Below are 17,097 nucleotides of genomic sequence, written 5' to 3'. Positions count from 1 at the left end.
TCTTTGCTCAAATGTCTGCAGCCATTTCGAGTTCCTGCCAAAGGTTAATTCATAGCGATTTTACACCATTTTATCCATGTAATTTTATTGCCCATTAGCCTAAGCAGCTCTTTCATCATCCTTATTAGTGTTGTCCTTTCTTCCAATTTTATTTATAGGTAGCAATCATGTCCCCCTTTTTGCTTCCTCTATGCAAAGCTTTTTCTATCCTGTTGTTAATATGAGAAACGCTTTAGTTCCTTGACCATCTAAATAGCCCTCCTTATGGCTGCTCCAGGTTGGTCATCTCTCTGAGATGTGGCTGTATGTGATCTTTCCAGTGGTTTTGTGTTTCCACAGGCAGTAATGTTCCCCCATCCCAGTTGGTGTATTGTGCCTATCAACTGCAGTGCCACATGTGCCTTTTTCTTGACAACCTTGCGAGCTGATTGCAAAAGGGTTGTCAATTATATGTCTGTCCATCTCCTTTAGTGATGAGAACTTATTTTTTTATATTTTATATTGTCACACAGTGTGATTTGCAAGAAGTTGAGCACCAAATAATCCATGTGCTTCCCAGTAAAATGTATTTTTGTTAACTGTTTTAAATGTATTCTGGAAATTCAGTCTTGCATTTAAATAATTTCTGCAGTTTCTTGGATCATCCTTACTATTTACATAAAACAGAATTTGTCATTTAATACTGCTTACTGTTGCTGGTCATGTACCCAAAGGTCAGAGTCCAGCTCTGGGAAGTTCTGTCATGTTTGTTGAGGCTGATTTGGCTTGGATTCCTACCCTATAGGTTTCATCGAGGCAGAAGAGAAGGTGGAATTTGGCCTGGGATAGCTTTACACATTACCACCCTAAATGTCAATATCAGATGGCTTCTGAAGATCGGAATGTAGCAAGAGGCTTTTATGAGACCATTTGAGAAACAAAAAATTGAGCTCTTGCCAAAGTGTAAAAGGGTTATTTCAGCTATATTGGTTCATTTTTTATTTTATTGCAATAGCAGAGCTTTGAGGCAAAAGGTACTAGAAGAAATGAATGGCAGAAATTCATACAAACCTGACAGTGTGTGCGTAGTAGTTACCACCGCTGGCTCTCACTGCTTTAGCTCCAGTTCTCATACTTTTTTATGACACGTATATGCCTTAAGATGGTTGAAGCGTAGGCAGGAGGATTCATCAGGTTTTCTGAGGAAATGTACTTGAGCTTTATTCCAGTGTTTCTGTTGCCATGAATTATGAGAGCATGAAGAGTCCCAGGGATGGTGCCAGGTGATCCCTGTGCAGCCTTGGAAAGGGCTGCACTGAGGAGGAAGGGCTGAACCTCTCCTATCTGAAACTTTTCCTTATCAGTTTTGCAGACTTCCTCAATAAAACAGAATCACATTTCTCTGTTATTGCTTAGTATTCAGAAACTTCGATGCTCCATTCCAACTGAGCATGTGGAAGTTGGACATGTTGTAGTTTTTATTTTGTAGCTTAACCGAGTATCAAAAGTAGCTTTTGTGAGTCAAGCGTATTTGGATTAATTACCCCACACCCCATCCTTGTGGCCAGGTATGGGAAAACAATTGTAGAGGTGGATCAGAACTGCTCTTTCCCAGCCTGCAGCAGCTTTTAGGGTTCAGGGACTTCCTAACCACACCTGCATTCCATAGTCAGTAGTTCCTGAGAGTTCCTGAGGCTACTGCTATGGGTGTTTCTTAAGCATTAAGAGCATACTTAAATATATCCTGAATGGATACTTATGTGTCACAGCGACCTGTTGTAGAGTTCCAGAACTGTAGCAAGAAAATAATATTTCATCTTGCTACCTTTTTACTTCATTTGATGCTTTTCAATTTCTGTAACGTGAAAAACTCTTTTTCTCTATTCATCTTCATGGCTGCCAATTGCATAGAATGATAGAATCATGAAGAGGTTTGCACTGGTAAGGGACCTTATTTACAGCACGTTTCTTAAGTTTGCACAGCTTCTCAGCTGTGCCTTCCACAAGGCTGGGCTCACCTTACTCCTTAATGGTCTAGCACATGTCAGTGTTAAACTCGTGCTGCCCTGCAGTGCTGTTGAACAGTGATGGGCTTAGAATGAAGTGCAACAGATGCATGTCTGCATTCTGCTTTGTGTGCTGTTTGTTAATAGAAGGCTGAGCACTTCAAGCACTGTGTTGTAATGAAACTTGATTATTGCTACTTCAGGGCTTGCAACGCAAACTTATAAACTGTTTCTGCTGCACAGCTTTCATTCTTCTCTAGCAATTAATTGTGTTCTACTCTGATCTCCTTGAGGAGATTGGGGTATTTCCCAAGTGATCAAGTTCTGTATGAAACAGAATTTAACATATGTAGAGGATATGTCAACATCTTAGTTTCCCAGAGGTTGTAATGCACAGTTTAACTTACAGCATATCTTCAGCTGCATCTGGCAAATGATTCTATGAATTGTGGTTGGAGAGACTGCTACAATAGGTTTTAACTAGGAAGGCTGTGACAAGGCTGGGAACAAAGCAGAGTGTTTTAGGCCATTACCAAAGGGCAGGTTTGTACAGTTCCATCTGTGCTTGGTTAAGGCTTCCTCATGTTTACTCATCCATCCTCTCCTGTTGGAGTAGTGTTTACTGGATATATTTGTAGACCAGCAGAGGCCACGATGCTGTGGATATGCTACACACCTTACGGAAGGATTCCTCATAGCACTGTGTTTTTCCCAGCTGCATTTAGAGCTAAATTCTTATGTGTTTCTGCTAGTTTTTTCCTTAAGGTCTGTTTCCACTACGTCATTCTGTGCAGGTGCATATTAGCTGTAGGTGTGACCTGGTGAGCAGCTTCACCTACTGAGGGACAGGAGGCATAGGTATACTGCTGCAGAGTGGAGTGCCAGCATCTCATCGTGTTACTGCAAGAGCAGTCTCCCCATCCCTCATCTGGAGTTTCTGTACAGTAAGATATTGCGTTTCCCCCTTCCCTCCTCAGGGTCAGTGTTGCTCTGCACTATTTCAGCCTTGGTTTACAGGCTGCCTCTGCTTGGAGTTGCTGCATCCCCTGAATCCCTTACAGATAAGAGTTGTAAACCAACAGAAGAGGAGAGAGTGATGCGATTGCTGTCACTTTTCCCACTGATACTCAGAGCTGTATTAGAGGCAATGGAAGATGATACATTTTATGCTTCTTACATTGGACAGCAACAGAAATATTTAGGCAGACCTTGTACAGCCCTGAGAAAATGCTGCTGTCCTACTTTGTGATTCTTCCTTTTCTTTGCCAAGCAAGGATTTTGTGGAAATGACACCTTTACTACTGGAAGAATTAATTTGTTCTTGGAGAATACAAGTCATGACCCAAATGCAGTCTTTGCATTCTCAGGCCTTGAAGTTTCAGTATTCTGCATTTTTTCTTCCACTGCAAAGCCATAGGAACAACTGCTTTTCCTAACAGGCCAGTCTAAGCAAGTTTAATACACAGAATGCATAGTGAAATGCTTCAAGCAAGATGATGAATAAGTAAATTAATACTGTTTTTACTTCTTTTTAAGTATCTGCATATAGTGCACAAAAGCATTTTAATTTGCAAATATCTTTCAAGTTTCTGAAACCAGAAATGTGAGAACAAATTAGTCAAATGTAGTGCAATTCTATTGACAGCAGCCTTCCTCATTTTCTAAGACTGCCCTGTTGAGCATTCCTTTGTTGTCTGCAGGCATGGTGTTACGAGTGTTGCTTGTTCTTGACAAATAATACAGCTTTACTACACATCTTCACAGGAAAAGCTTCACACTCTTCCTGTATCGGCTCCATTGCACTTGCTCATGAACAGCTGACCACATGTGGTGCATCAAGTAGATAGTATTAATGGAGGGAGCAAAGAATCAAGCTGTAATTTGTCTGTGTGAGTTGATTGCTGATGATTCTTTAGTAACTTAATTAACACTGTGTGAACGTTAAGCTGTTTAAATATTGTATTTCTCTGACTGAGCTTTTGTTAAACAAAGATATCTTGTTATTTCAGGTTGCAGTTGTTAAAATGAAGTGTACAGAGCGCATTTATGCAATGAAAATTCTAAATAAATGGGAAATGCTCAAAAGGGCAGAGGTAAGTAATATGTTTCTCTAATGCGGAGAATTTTTAAAATAGCATAAGGAAAATTACATTGACACTCTTCCAGATTAGGAAGAATTATTTCATGAGCATAGGAGCTGAATTCTTTTTTCTTTTTTTTTCCTAAGCTGTTTTAATGCAATCAGGTCTGACAGTCCCTTCCAGGCATCTGTTGTTCTCAGCATTACTGTGTATTCATTTAGCAGACAGTCTGCCCTAGTTTTACCCTGAATTTATTGGCCAGATTTTTGTTTACAGTGAAGGCAAGTTAAAGACTACAGGAAAGCTGAGATTGGTGCTACTATGGTATTCATAGCTGTATACAAATGCATTATGAAAGGTTCTTTTTTCTCTTGTGTTCTGAAAGCATATATATTAAGGAGCTTTGCATCCTTCAGTTTATAACAGGATTTATATAACTGGTAAAACTGTAACTAAATACTTGGGATCCACAGATTCAAATTGTAAAACAAAGGTGTTAAGAGGGTAAGCCTATTTGAAAACGAGTATCTTTGATGAAAGGAGATGTACATTGTCACAACAAATTACATAAATGGGAGTGTGTACTTCATAGGTGAGGGAAGGACCTGCTATGCTGTAAGTGGCCTGTACCTAGAATACCTACTCTTAGACTGCAGAGGAAAAACATCATGGCAAAAGTACTATATAAATTAACAGTTAAATGAGCAGTAGAATTGTTGGGGAAATATATGTAATGCATCACAACGTGTAGAAGTTCTGTAAAGGGACACAGGTGAGGGGCTTTCTGAGGACTAAGCCTACTGACCCTTCCCTGTCCTATTCTTCTGCCCCCATCCTGATGGCTCCCCTCTCCCCAACCCACCCTTCCCAGTCTCTCCCTTCCTTTCAGTGAGTCAGTTCCACCTCTTTTCCTGTGAATAAATCCCTTGCCTCTCGTTAAGCCCCCTCACATTGCACTGGGCTGATTTAGTCACACTGTCCATCAGCTCTGCTCCACAGGCCACTGCTGCTCCGCTCTCCTTGGAGCTGTCAGGAGAACTTTGCTCCAGGCTGTGCTGCATCATTGGTTCTTAGTTGAGTGTCTTTGTGGAGAAAATTCAGTGCCACTTCTATGCAGACTTCAGTGGGATGAATTCGTTGCTCAGAATTTGTTTAAATCCTAAGGTGCTTTTTGGGAACTCCCAAACTCTGGTGTAAATACAACCATGTAGGCTTAGTTCAGTCGTTTTTAAAGTGACCTAATTAAGAGATTTAGCTAAATAGCTGAAGCATTAGAGATGTCCTGAGGAGAGAAATCTTCACAAGTTGTTGTCTTCATATTTCATGACTAAATCCTCCTACACTCTTAGGCAAGTGAGAGCTGAAAGAGGGTTGTCTATCAAGGAAGAGCTACAAGGACCGGTAGTTCTCCCAGTGCATAGTTGGGACGAGTATCAGTCCAGCTCAGCCCTCTTTCCGCTGATTTCTCTATCTATGCAGAACTGTAAAGCCAGCTGTCTGCTTTGCTGTGCCCCTTCGTCATTTCCTGTTCTCATGGTTTGGCTTTCCTGGGTAAGCAAGAGCTTGTAACCTGCATATCAAGTTCATAAAACATGCGGGAAATGAGAAATTCACAATGTGGTAAAACTTGTTAATTTTTAAAATGAAACCTGCAGGAATACAATAGCCTCCTAAGTGGGCAGTTCCACTGAAAAGCAGACTTGAAGCATTTTATTATACACTCTGAGTGGTGTAAGAAACATTCTTACGCTGGTTTATGTAATAGAAGCATTGTGTGACATTAAACATAACACAAAGTTATATAGATAGTGCTAATTTCTGCACTGGCTGCAAGAAATAACATATGGTTGGAAGCTACTAAAGGACAGCAAAGATTTGTGACTATCAGCTGACATCTCTAGGTGGGCTGTAAGCAAAAAAAAATAGGCATGCTGTTTGCATTGATGGTGTGGAGCATTTGTAGTCATTGTTCTGACAACAAAATGTGTAGTCTTTAGTGTCTTGCTGCTCACAGTTCCAAATCCTGACTAGCTAATGAGGTGGCCTGACATGCTTTTTCAAGGTGTTGTCTCGAGACGGTCATGGTAGGTGGATGGTTGGACAAGATGGTCATAGTGGTCCTTTCCAACCGAAATCATTCTATGATGTTTTGTGCTGGTGTCAGTTGAAAAGGATAGTTTGGAACTTAGAATTCACGATGCAAACTGTTCCGAAGCGTGCTGGTTTAGGAGAGTTGGTAATATTCCCTCGCTGTTTGAGCTTGCGCAGTGAACTGGATCAACAAACAGATGTCTTTGAAAATAAATAAACTAGCTCTGTGTGCTGGCAGCCACCCCAGAACGACCGAGAGCTGCTGGGCTGTGGTGCTGGGACTGGGGATTGCATTACTTAGGACTGCTCCTGTGCCAAGTTTTTTTTAGAGTGGTACTTCGGCCTTGTTCATAAACATGAAAATCACTCAGTTAACATGTAATTATAATTTACATCTCTTTGCATCAATAATTACTGTCTTGACAATATGACCCCAGTATGGAGCTTTTCAGTAGAACTAGAAATTGATTTTTGCTTCCTTACAGGGAGAATTACAGTTGAGATAGTTTATAAGATGCGATCAATATATGGTGAGGCTTCAGCTTCCCAGGAATATTCTTCCACAGTACATTTTCTAAGACATCTGGACAATTGGCAGTGACAAAAAATCAATTCTTATCCCGAACCCAAAACCTGAATCTGGAACTACTGGGTGTTGTAATAATTGCTTTCAGAATGCAGAGCAGTGAAAGGATCTGCGTCTTGATAATACTGATCCAATAAAAACATTTTTCTTTTTTTCTTCAGAGGACTCTCAGAGGTTATGAAAGGTGGTTTTATGTAAATATACTAAGAAAACCTGCTATGCAGGCCTTGCTTCTCTGAAGGTTGCCATGTGAAGTAAAGATTCTTGAAATTGGAAATGTACTATACTGGACAAAGATAGTATAATAATAAATAGTATAGTAAATAGTATAGTATAATAATAAATTTAATAGTAAATTTTGTTCATTTCCCTATAGTATGTTTGCAAGATCTATAGCTGCAAGTGCATGCAAGAAAAGTATACAAAAGAAACTGTATTTTCACAAAGTTCTTTTTCAGAAGAACGATACTTACAGTAACAAGTTATAATTTTCCTAATGTTGTTCCATAATATATTTTAAAAAGATTTAGTGTTGGCTCAAACTGGTTTGTGGGTTTTCTTTTTGCTGTTTTGTTTTTACTTCTTTTTTTTAATGTCACGGTCAGAATTAGTGTGACTGAATCCCGCACTACACGCCTGCAGAGGTTCCTTGGCATGTCACTTGTGCAGTCTGAATTCTAATGAATTAGAGGCCTCTGTTCAGCAATTATAAATAATCCCATAAAACATCCATATATATTCTGCCTGTGGAAACTACTTGTTGATGTTGACAATGGCTTTTTCCCTTCACTTCCTTTAGACAGCTTGTTTCCGAGAAGAGAGAAATGTCTTGGTGAATGGAGATTGCCAGTGGATTACTACATTGCACTATGCCTTTCAAGATGAGAACTATTTGGTATGTTTGATTCATCAGCAAATAAAAGCTTTATGTTATGAAAGAACTTTATTTTTTTTGTATACTTAAGTGTATTGGTGCAATAAATCAGTCCACCTCATGCCTTGCAGCTGTGTTTTGGCATTCTTGTTTTCTCCTTGAAGAAAAACTTCAAAGCATTGACTGTAAATGTAAAAGAGTGAGAAAGTCATGTAGTACTATGGTCTGCAGAGGTTTAGCTAAGCACTTTTTTAACTGATCTACTCTTGCATAAATGTATCATGCTTAAGTTTGTTTCTGGACAACATTGCAACTAATTAACTTAAGGGAGATGTTAACACAGGGAAAATAAGAACTGTTTTAATATTAAAGTTTCAAATTCAAGACTGTTTAAAAATGGCAAAATTAACATTAACTTTAAAGCAGTGATTAAATTGTAATCTTAAATAGACTCGGGAAAAAGTATTTCAGTGAAATGCTTTTGAAACCAGCAGATTGGTCATCTGAAGTGATGGTTACTGGAAAATTGAGAGTTACTATAGCATACAGTCTGTACTAAGCTTTATCACAGAGATCAGGAATGTGCTGGTCATGGTTATAAACAAGAAATGAGCTTATTGATGAAAACTTTCCAATGAGTTCAGGAACTAAGCATAAAAAAGTCAGATAATATTCAACATTCTTTCAGAGATGCTAGTTTGACTATCATCTTAAAAGTATTTTCACAATGACAAGCACATCAGGTCTCTAGGTGCTCAATTACAGTGTTATTTCCATTTTATTTAATACTCTGTGATAGATCCACATTTTCCACCCCTCAAAATCTAGTTATCTGTGGAACTGCCTCAGGAAGATTGCTCATAAATTCAAGTTCCCTCAGAATCAAACAGCCTTCAGACTTTTATAAAAATAACTCAAGATACAGTAATGCAATATTTCCAAGCAGCATCTGAAAATGGGGCTAAGAATGTGTTTTTTTACCTGTAGTAAGAGAAAGCAATAGTAATGACAGCGGAGGGAGAGGTACAGTATTGCTAATAGCATTTTATGAAAACCAGCTCCAAGTAAGCTGTAACAGTGTAATACATTTCCCCAAGTTCCCAAAGGCATGTAGATGTTGAAGTTTCACTTGACAGCAGAGTTTAGACAGCTAACATCTAATTTAAGATCCAGAATTTAGAAAGCAACGACTCTGCCTGGCAGCTGAAGTCAGCAGATTGCCAGCTTGCCTGAGGTCTGGTACTGCATGTGCTGAGATGCTAACTTCCAATTTGGTCTGTTACTCAGCATCCATCTCATGTAAATGTCTGGTACTAACAGATGAAGTGTATGTGCATTTTAGTTACTCTATTGTAAATGATGTTTGAAGAAAAAGGCGAGTTGACAAAACACATCAGGAAGTAGCTTTCAATCCAGAAATGTGGGCTCTGGTCCAGGCTCTCTTCCGTGCTGTCTTAGTAGTTAGCTTGTCCAGGGCTGAAAGATCTCTGTTCAGAACTCTGCTCATCTTAAGTTTATAGCTGTATTTTTCCACATCTCAAGAAGGTGCTGCCACATTACAGAACCTCTTCAGTTTGGCTTTACTTTTCAGCTTTGCTACTCATCCTTACCCTTGTGTAATGGACCACAAATCTAAGAAGAAAATGAGAACAGACACCAGAGCTTGAGTTGCCAACCTTTCTGGAAGGGAAAGCTCTTGATTCTTTTTATCTGCTCCCGTTGATATTTGTGCATTATAGCTCATGATTCTTATATGCAAAACCAGAGAGGTGTCTTTCCACACCTAGGACTTTACCATCCTCCCCTGGCTGCATGAAGGAAGACTTCAGAATGAGACAAATAATGATAATATGTTAAGACAGAAAAGCAGTAATGCCGTTGGAGTCTCTAGAAATAGTTGGGGGTTTATTTCCTCTCTTTAGTATCAGTAGAGCATGTGATGATATAATACAAGCATGAAACACAACGTTCTACAAAATGTATTTGTTCTAGAGTTTGATTTTCGGGTTCTGCTCATCTACTTTTTAAAAGTGGTGTTTTTTTCTGAACAGCCAGCTCTTAAATGGCATTATGTAGAAACGCTAGTGTGCCTTTTTCTGGTTCCTAGAAAGTTTTTTACAGAGACGGTATGAGTCAAGATGGATTAAGTAAGCTGTTGGTTATTCTACTGAAGTTGATAGTGGGTAGGTAAAGCTTAGTCTGTGCACATCCGAGATGCATATGTGACCTGAAGTTCATAATCTAAATTTAAATCCGTGAGTTTTTGTGTGATTTACCAGGAATTCAAGGATAAATACTTTCTTATTCATTACAAAAGATCTGTTGCCAGCCTCTTTAAGTTTCCTTATGAGTATTTTGACATCTTTTTTCCCCTTTGATCTCCAGCCACCCTCCCTGTTTGATGTAACCACTTCCCAATAAGAAATGCAATATGTCTAAATTTAAGTGTCATAATACCCTTTATTTTAACCCTATATGAAGAGAGAAGTGCCTCTGGGCAAGAAGATCATTGTGGGGAAGATGATTAATAAAATTTGACTTTCTTGTAGAAAAGATCTCAAGTGTTCCCCTGTTCCAGGAGCCTCATTTCATGGGTCAAGTGAGTTCTCACTGCCTTATGAACTCTGTGGGAACTGAGGAGTGCATTACTGTGTCTTGCTGACAAGCAGTCTATTTCAGCTCCCTCAGAAGGCTCTGTAAATTCTCTTAACCTTACTTTTGAAAGAAAATAGCACGATACAATATTCATTTTAGAACACTTCTGGTTCCCGTCTGTAGCTTTTTGTTCCCAAACATAATTGTTGTGTTCGTGCCATGTTCCAGCAAACATTTAAAACTCCTTATTGGATTGTGTAGTACATGCTGGTTGCTTTCAACATAATCTGATAGGCAAATTTCATGATTTAAGCTATAATGAAATGCAGAAAAATATCAAAATGTAGGCCTTCTCATGTCTTCTTCTAAACCAAAAGATAGTGAGGAAATAGTGTTCCATCCTGGGAATCATGGAACAAAAATGTTCAAGTCATTATGCTTTGAGTGATGCCCTGGATTTAGGTGTATATTGCTGTTTTTCCATCTATAAAACAGAGACTAGGATATTTCCTAACAAGTCTGAATCCTTTACTTTCACATGATGCCATATCCATGTTGGTACTTTCCAGAGATAAAATAATGGTTGATTGGCCTTGGAGGCAATTTACTTTTTCACTGAAATACGTTTATGTCCAAGAATGTGAACGCTTGATTTCTTAAATTTTCAAGTGCTGTAGTTCCTCTGGCATGACAGCACTTCTGACTTATGAGCGATCTCAGCCATGGTATCATGGAGCTCCTGCCAGCTCTGTTGTGTATTTGTGATGTGGCATGTGTCAAGATGAGCACTTGATGATAGTGATGTACCAAGTTCCACTTCTGGAACCACTAGTAGTATTGAAATGTACCAAGGCTAAAATTTGTAATGAAATGTTTGTTTTAAACTAAGCTGCATCCATCTGTTGAGCACAAATGCCTTCCAAAGAAGTTTTTGGTGAAATTTTAATTAAAAAATGTTTGAAAGAAGCAAGGATTGTTACTTAGTGCTTCTGTTAAGAGTTTCCTTCAGCAAATGGTTTGTGTAACATAAACATCTGATATTCAAGTGCATAGTTCCTCAAATTTTAGCACCTGATGATAGACGTGCAATTCGGGCAAAAAGCCACCTGCAAAACTAAATGTTAAAATGTTAATCCTTGTTGTTTCCTAGTCTGAAAGAATTCTATTCTGCAAGAGGTATCAAGTATTTTCTGTTCATGTATAATATAGCACTGAAGTTCTCTTACAAATTCCTATTTTTAATTTCTTTTTCTTCCCATCTGGAAATTTTCAGTTTAGGCACTGATGACCTACTTAAATTTTTCGTTATATTAGATTTTTTTTTTTCCCACTGTGCATCACTGTAGTAGAGATCGAAGGGACAGAATGATTTTCCATCATTATCATTATTGTTTCAGTAGTTAACTGATGAACTTCATATCTTTTTCTTAATAGCTGTGTATCAGTATGTAACTGCTTTATTTCTCCCTTTTCAGTATCTAGTGATGGACTACTATGTTGGTGGTGACTTGCTGACACTTCTCAGTAAGTTTGAAGACAAACTTCCTGAAGATATGGCAAGGTTCTACATTGGTGAAATGGTGCTTGCAATACATTCCATACATGAGCTGCATTATGTGCATAGGTAAAATGTCACCTTACTTTGGAAAAATATGTATGCAGTTATATTAAATTAATTCTAAAGATATTGCTACAAATACAGATGGCTAACCATGGGGATGCTACTGTGGGCACATGCTTACTGTATGATGAATAATAATTACATAAGCTATATAATATTTTAGTTACCAAGTCTTGATGGATTCATATTAGAAGCAGTGGCATTTATATGACTAACCTCTCAGTAAAGCTTTTAGTCTTAATCATGCTTCTTAAATTATTCTCAATTTGCTTCATGAATATTTATCTCCAGTTGTTCAAACCAGCATAGATGTTTGAAGCAATTTGAATTCTCTGCAAATGTTTAAAAGTTATGCAAAAATGTATTCACTGTAATGAGCCCATAATAATGGTGAATCTGCTTACCTGAGCTGATCCTCAGATGGAAGAGGATGGCTTTGGTAATGAGTGAACTTGTTTAATTGTGCCTGCATGTAGGAGGTATGTTCCAGAGCAGTACCTACAATTGTGTAACTTAGATTGTAACATTTAAGAATATAACATTCCTTACTCTGTGTAGGAGGAAATAAGCCAGGAAGGTATATTTCTATTTTGAGTTACCTCTTGGAGTGACTATTTCAGAAGAGCTGCTAGTGGTGCAAGGGAGACATTTGGTAAATATTTTGTTATTTCAAGATTCTTGATCAAGTGGAAATCGCTATCCTTCACTTCATTTTCAGATTTAGCAGTTATGTACGATAGAACAATTAGAAAGCAAAATGATAGTAATACTAGAAACCCTTGTGGTTTGTATCCTTATAAGCTACATATGACCTTAAAGCTTGATTTCAGTAACCAAGAAGTTAGAAAATGCAAACTGCAGGAGTAATGATGGTTTTCAGTTGTGTGAATATTGCTTTTGGCTATGCAAGCACATTCATGATGGGTAGCTGAAGTCAGTGCTCAGGAGAAGTGGGCTTTAGGCTAACATTTTATCTCCCTTGGCTGGTAGGTTTTGACTTCAATCACTTTACAGTGAAATACAGACAGTAATACTCTTGTGGGTAAATACAGACAATATGTGGGGATTTTGAAATTGTATGTGTTTGGAGAAACTCACCAGAGGCACCACTGCACCTTCCAAGGAAGGTAGCTGCCTAACTGACCAACTACAACTTTGAGTGGGATTGAATGAATGCCTCCTGTGGCAATAGGAATAAATTTTTCTGAGACCAAAACATGCGTGAATGTCCAAGAAATTATTGCTTGGCATCTGCAGTGGATTAGGAAGAAAAATGATTGTTCTAGAGAGGATTTCAAGGGACATTTGAAGGCTTATATGACCTGTTAGCTGTCGATAGGAAACAGTGGAGCTCAGAGATGAGGCATTAAGCCTTTCTGAACAGAAGCGGTGTTCCCTTAGGCAAGCAAGAGCTGCATGCAGAACAGAAAAGTAGAGATGTGTTGGATGAGATTGGCTCTTGCTTCCAGTGGCACTGTGAATGGTGTTATTTAAAAACCAACCAAAAAACTGTGCACAGTTGTGTACAAGGTTCCATAGTCTTGTGTTCTTACTGAGCTTGACTCTTATGGGACTGTAAGGGCATCTGGAAAGGACTTAGAGCTGTAATAGTATAGAATAAATTGAACAGTGGAAAATTACTGATGAAGTTTTTGGGAAAGGAAAATAGCCTAGTATTCAGGGTTAGCAAATATATAATTTTTTTTCATTCTAAGAGGTAAATATGCCTTTAATTTATGTTGACAGGCATAAATTAACATTCTTATTTTGCCTTAATACTGCTCATGAGCAGCAGTATTAGTGAAGTGTCAGTAATAAATTTGAAATCATTAGCTCTTGGTTAAAAAGTAGTCATTTCAGTCCGTGCTGGAAAAATTTCTAAGTTTGGCAGGATTTCTATATATATTAGGTTGTTTGTTAAACCTTTCTTAATGTTTTTCATAAGTTTTCTCAAGTATAAAGCATGGAAATCAGCAACCTAAAAAGCAGCCATTCTCAGCTCCAACTTCTGTGTAACAAGGTGACATTTGGAACTGCCTATTTGAAAAGCAATTCAGTGTTGTTGTGCAACAAGATTGCATGTAAAACACATATTTAATAATAATACAGAATATTATTTGAATAAATATGATATCTAGAAAAAAATAGATTTATTGCTTTGTTTTTTGGTTTTTTTTTTGCTAGTTTGAATAATATTTCAGAAGGGGTTGGTGAAATGCTAGCATGTTAAGAGTTGATCCTGAGCAGTGTTGACTGAGGAATGGGGAGGACACCGGTATGAGTTGGCCTGCAAGACGTGATTGTTCTAGTTTTTAGTCTGCAGAATTGGTGCATCATTGAGTTTGTTCTGCTTTCTCTACTTGTTTCTCTCTCTTTTCCCTGCACCTTCCCAGCATACTGGCTAGGTGCTCTTAAAATACTGCTGGCTATTTTGAGGCAATTAATTAGTATTAGAGAGAGAGAGAGAGAGTATGCATCAAGATTGTATTATTAAATTGGGTGTTGTGGTCCATCTTTTGTGAATTTGAGTACAAACTGGCAAAAGAAAATGTGATTGATGGGACTAAATTCAATTAACATGCTCTTATTAAAGTCTTTTTTTTGGCTGCCTTTCTGGTAGCAAAAATAATATCAAGTAAAGAGCTACAGTGAAATGGGAATCTTAGTTCAATGTCATTTAGTAATCTCAGTATGTAGAATCCATTTACAGCCTGCTGTATACACGTATCAGTAGGAATGACCTGCTTTGATCCTTGAGACTTTCTCCCGTTATTGTATCCTGCTGAAATGGCATTGTCATGGTCCCAGAGCCACCAGAATGCAGAGATTTCTACAGTAACAGCTGCCTTTATGTAGGATGGAAAAGTCCTTAGGCACCCATGGAAGCTAATGTGATGTGCAGTTACTATATAGAAAAATGATCTGTAATAGCAAGTGGAGAATACAGGCCAGCAGAAATGCTGGACAAAGTTTAGAGAAGCAGTGAAAAATCTCAGGTAGGAAGCTGTAGGTTGATTATAAATCAAACAAAAAAACCAGCAACAAACAAACAAACAAAAACTGTTACCTTACCTACCGAGATTACCTTTTCTTTGCTTTTTCTCTTGCCTCCAAAAGCTTATTGCGATGCGTACAATCGTGAACTAACGTTGATGAAGTAGACTGCATATCTGGTCTGTTCTCTGACTCACTGTAATTGTTCCGCTTGGTTATTTGACCAGAGTTCAACTTTGAGCTGAAAGTCCAATATAGTCATAAGTTTCAGTGTTACAGGCAATGTTTTAAGTTTGGCAAATAGAGAGAGTCATATATAGTATAATAAAAAAAGGTTGCATCACTGTATAACCAACATAAATTTCTTTGTCATTGTGATGGAATCTGATGTAATCTTTACAAGCAGAGCTCAGATTAAATGTATAAATTTTCAATTCTTTTTGTCATACAGGGACATAAAGCCTGATAATGTTCTTTTGGACATGAATGGCCATATACGACTGGCAGACTTTGGGTCCTGTCTGAAAATGAGTGAAGATGGCACAGTATGTATGAAGCAGAATTAAATTGGGTCACTGGTAGTGGGATCTTTTAAGTGAGTTCCTGGTCCTAACACTATTAAATGTATTAAATTATTAAAAACTTTTACTGTAAGCTTTTTGACATGCTAAAAATTGATGGAAATGTTCAGCACATATATAAGAAACGGTTTTTGAAATCTTCATTTCCTGGTATGTGGTGACCAGCAGTTTTGGCACAAACTCAGGTCTTGGTGGCATTCTGTAGTCTTAAAGTGTCTGTCAAGAATTTACCACTTTAAAAACAAAATGAATTGGAAGGAGCTATTGTAACTCCACATGAACCCTTGAAGTGTGTTTCTAGAGATTACAGTTGCTCCTCTGCCCGGATGGTTGAGGCTTTCCTACTACATGGACACAAGGAAATTAATTACCTACTCCCTACAGTGCATCCACAATTATGCTACGCAGGCATTAAGCCAATTTCAAACCTAATAAAAATAGGATGCTACCTGCCCTGGAAACTTGTTTTGTTATTTTTTGATGAAATTGTAAACTGAAACTCAGGCGTAGAACTCAAACTGCCTGCTTATTAATTTTTCATTTCAATTTCTTGCAAACAGTTGCAGCTGTAAAGTGTAAAAGCACATGTACACACAGGCAAAACATTTTATTGGCTTTTTGACAACAGGTATAACTATTTGGAGGTTTTACTGTGTGCAAATTAAAATGTAGACTTTGTTACTTAATACATTCTTTGTTTCATTGCTGTGATTTTTCTTTTTTTTTTTAATAGTTAACTTCCTTTTCTAAAATCGTGTACTGATGTCTCTGTCAGAAATACGAAAGTATGAGTGAGAATGTTGCTTTAGAGATCCTGAAAACTTACCAGAATTATGTTTGCCTTATTTTTAAGGTGCAGTCCTCTGTGGCAGTGGGTACACCTGACTACATCTCTCCTGAGATACTGCAAGCCATGGAGGATGGAATGGGAAAATATGGGCCTGAATGTGACTGGTGGTCACTGGGGGTCTGCATGTATGAAATGCTTTATGGTGAAACACCTTTTTATGCAGAGTCATTAGTGGAAACCTATGGGAAGATTATGAATCACGAAGTAAGAAATACGTTCATCTTACTGTATTTACTAAGACTATAATGTTTACAGTGAAACTGTTACTGCTTATAAATATTGAAGTGATGGTAGTTCTTTGCTTTCTCGTGATGATGTAGAACTGTATCTAATTATGTAGATTCGTTGGTTTCATTTTTAGGAATGTTGGCATCTCTGAAAGGCAGAATATTTTTTTTTCTCTAAATGGTAATGTTCTTGTTGAAAAATCTAAGCAGTCTTCATGAAACAAAATTTAAAACCAACACTTAAGATAGGCCCATTGAAAGTTTCTTCTGGAGTGTGCTGGAGAAATGAAGTAATGCATTATTTATGCAGCTGTGCACATTTTCTGTCACATCAATAATCAGTACAAAAAAAGGAAAGAGGTAAGTCGGCTGGTGTGGACATGAGCTGCACAAAGAACATGAGGTCAGGGGGGAGTTGCCCAGAGTAGAAGTGGCAGAAAAACATGAACTTTTAAGCTGCATGAAGAATATGAGGTCCGGGGGCTTTGTCCAGAGTCAGAATGGTAGAGAATTGTTCAAACTTCTGGGTGCATTCTGAACATTAGGGAATAAGAATAAGCCAGTTCACAATGTCCTTCCAGAGGTGTGGTAGGAGTGTGTGATTATGTGCTG

The 17,097-nt window shown here is 38.0% G+C and overlaps 1 protein-coding gene across 3 annotated transcripts in view; it reads left to right on the top strand.

Annotated features, from left to right (window-relative positions):
- Positions 1-17,097, top strand: part of CDC42BPB (CDC42 binding protein kinase beta) — an 87,468-nt gene that overhangs the window by 31,444 nt on the left and 38,927 nt on the right. For all 3 annotated transcript variants that reach the window (XM_052696227.1, XM_052696229.1, XM_052696228.1), the window contains exons 3-7: positions 3,995-4,078; positions 7,543-7,638; positions 11,688-11,836; positions 15,279-15,372; positions 16,262-16,462. In XM_052696227.1, coding sequence (XP_052552187.1) covers positions 3,995-4,078; positions 7,543-7,638; positions 11,688-11,836; positions 15,279-15,372; positions 16,262-16,462 — 624 coding nt within the window. The remainder of the gene's footprint in view (positions 1-3,994; positions 4,079-7,542; positions 7,639-11,687; positions 11,837-15,278; positions 15,373-16,261; positions 16,463-17,097) is intronic.

This window comes from Tympanuchus pallidicinctus, unplaced genomic scaffold (genome assembly GCF_026119805.1).
Source record: "Tympanuchus pallidicinctus isolate F22 unplaced genomic scaffold, pur_lepc_1.0 scaffold3, whole genome shotgun sequence".
Classification (NCBI taxonomy): Eukaryota; Metazoa; Chordata; class Aves; order Galliformes; family Phasianidae; genus Tympanuchus; species Tympanuchus pallidicinctus.
Note: the sequence above shows the minus strand (reverse complement) of the source record. Positions and strands in the feature narration are given on the sequence as shown.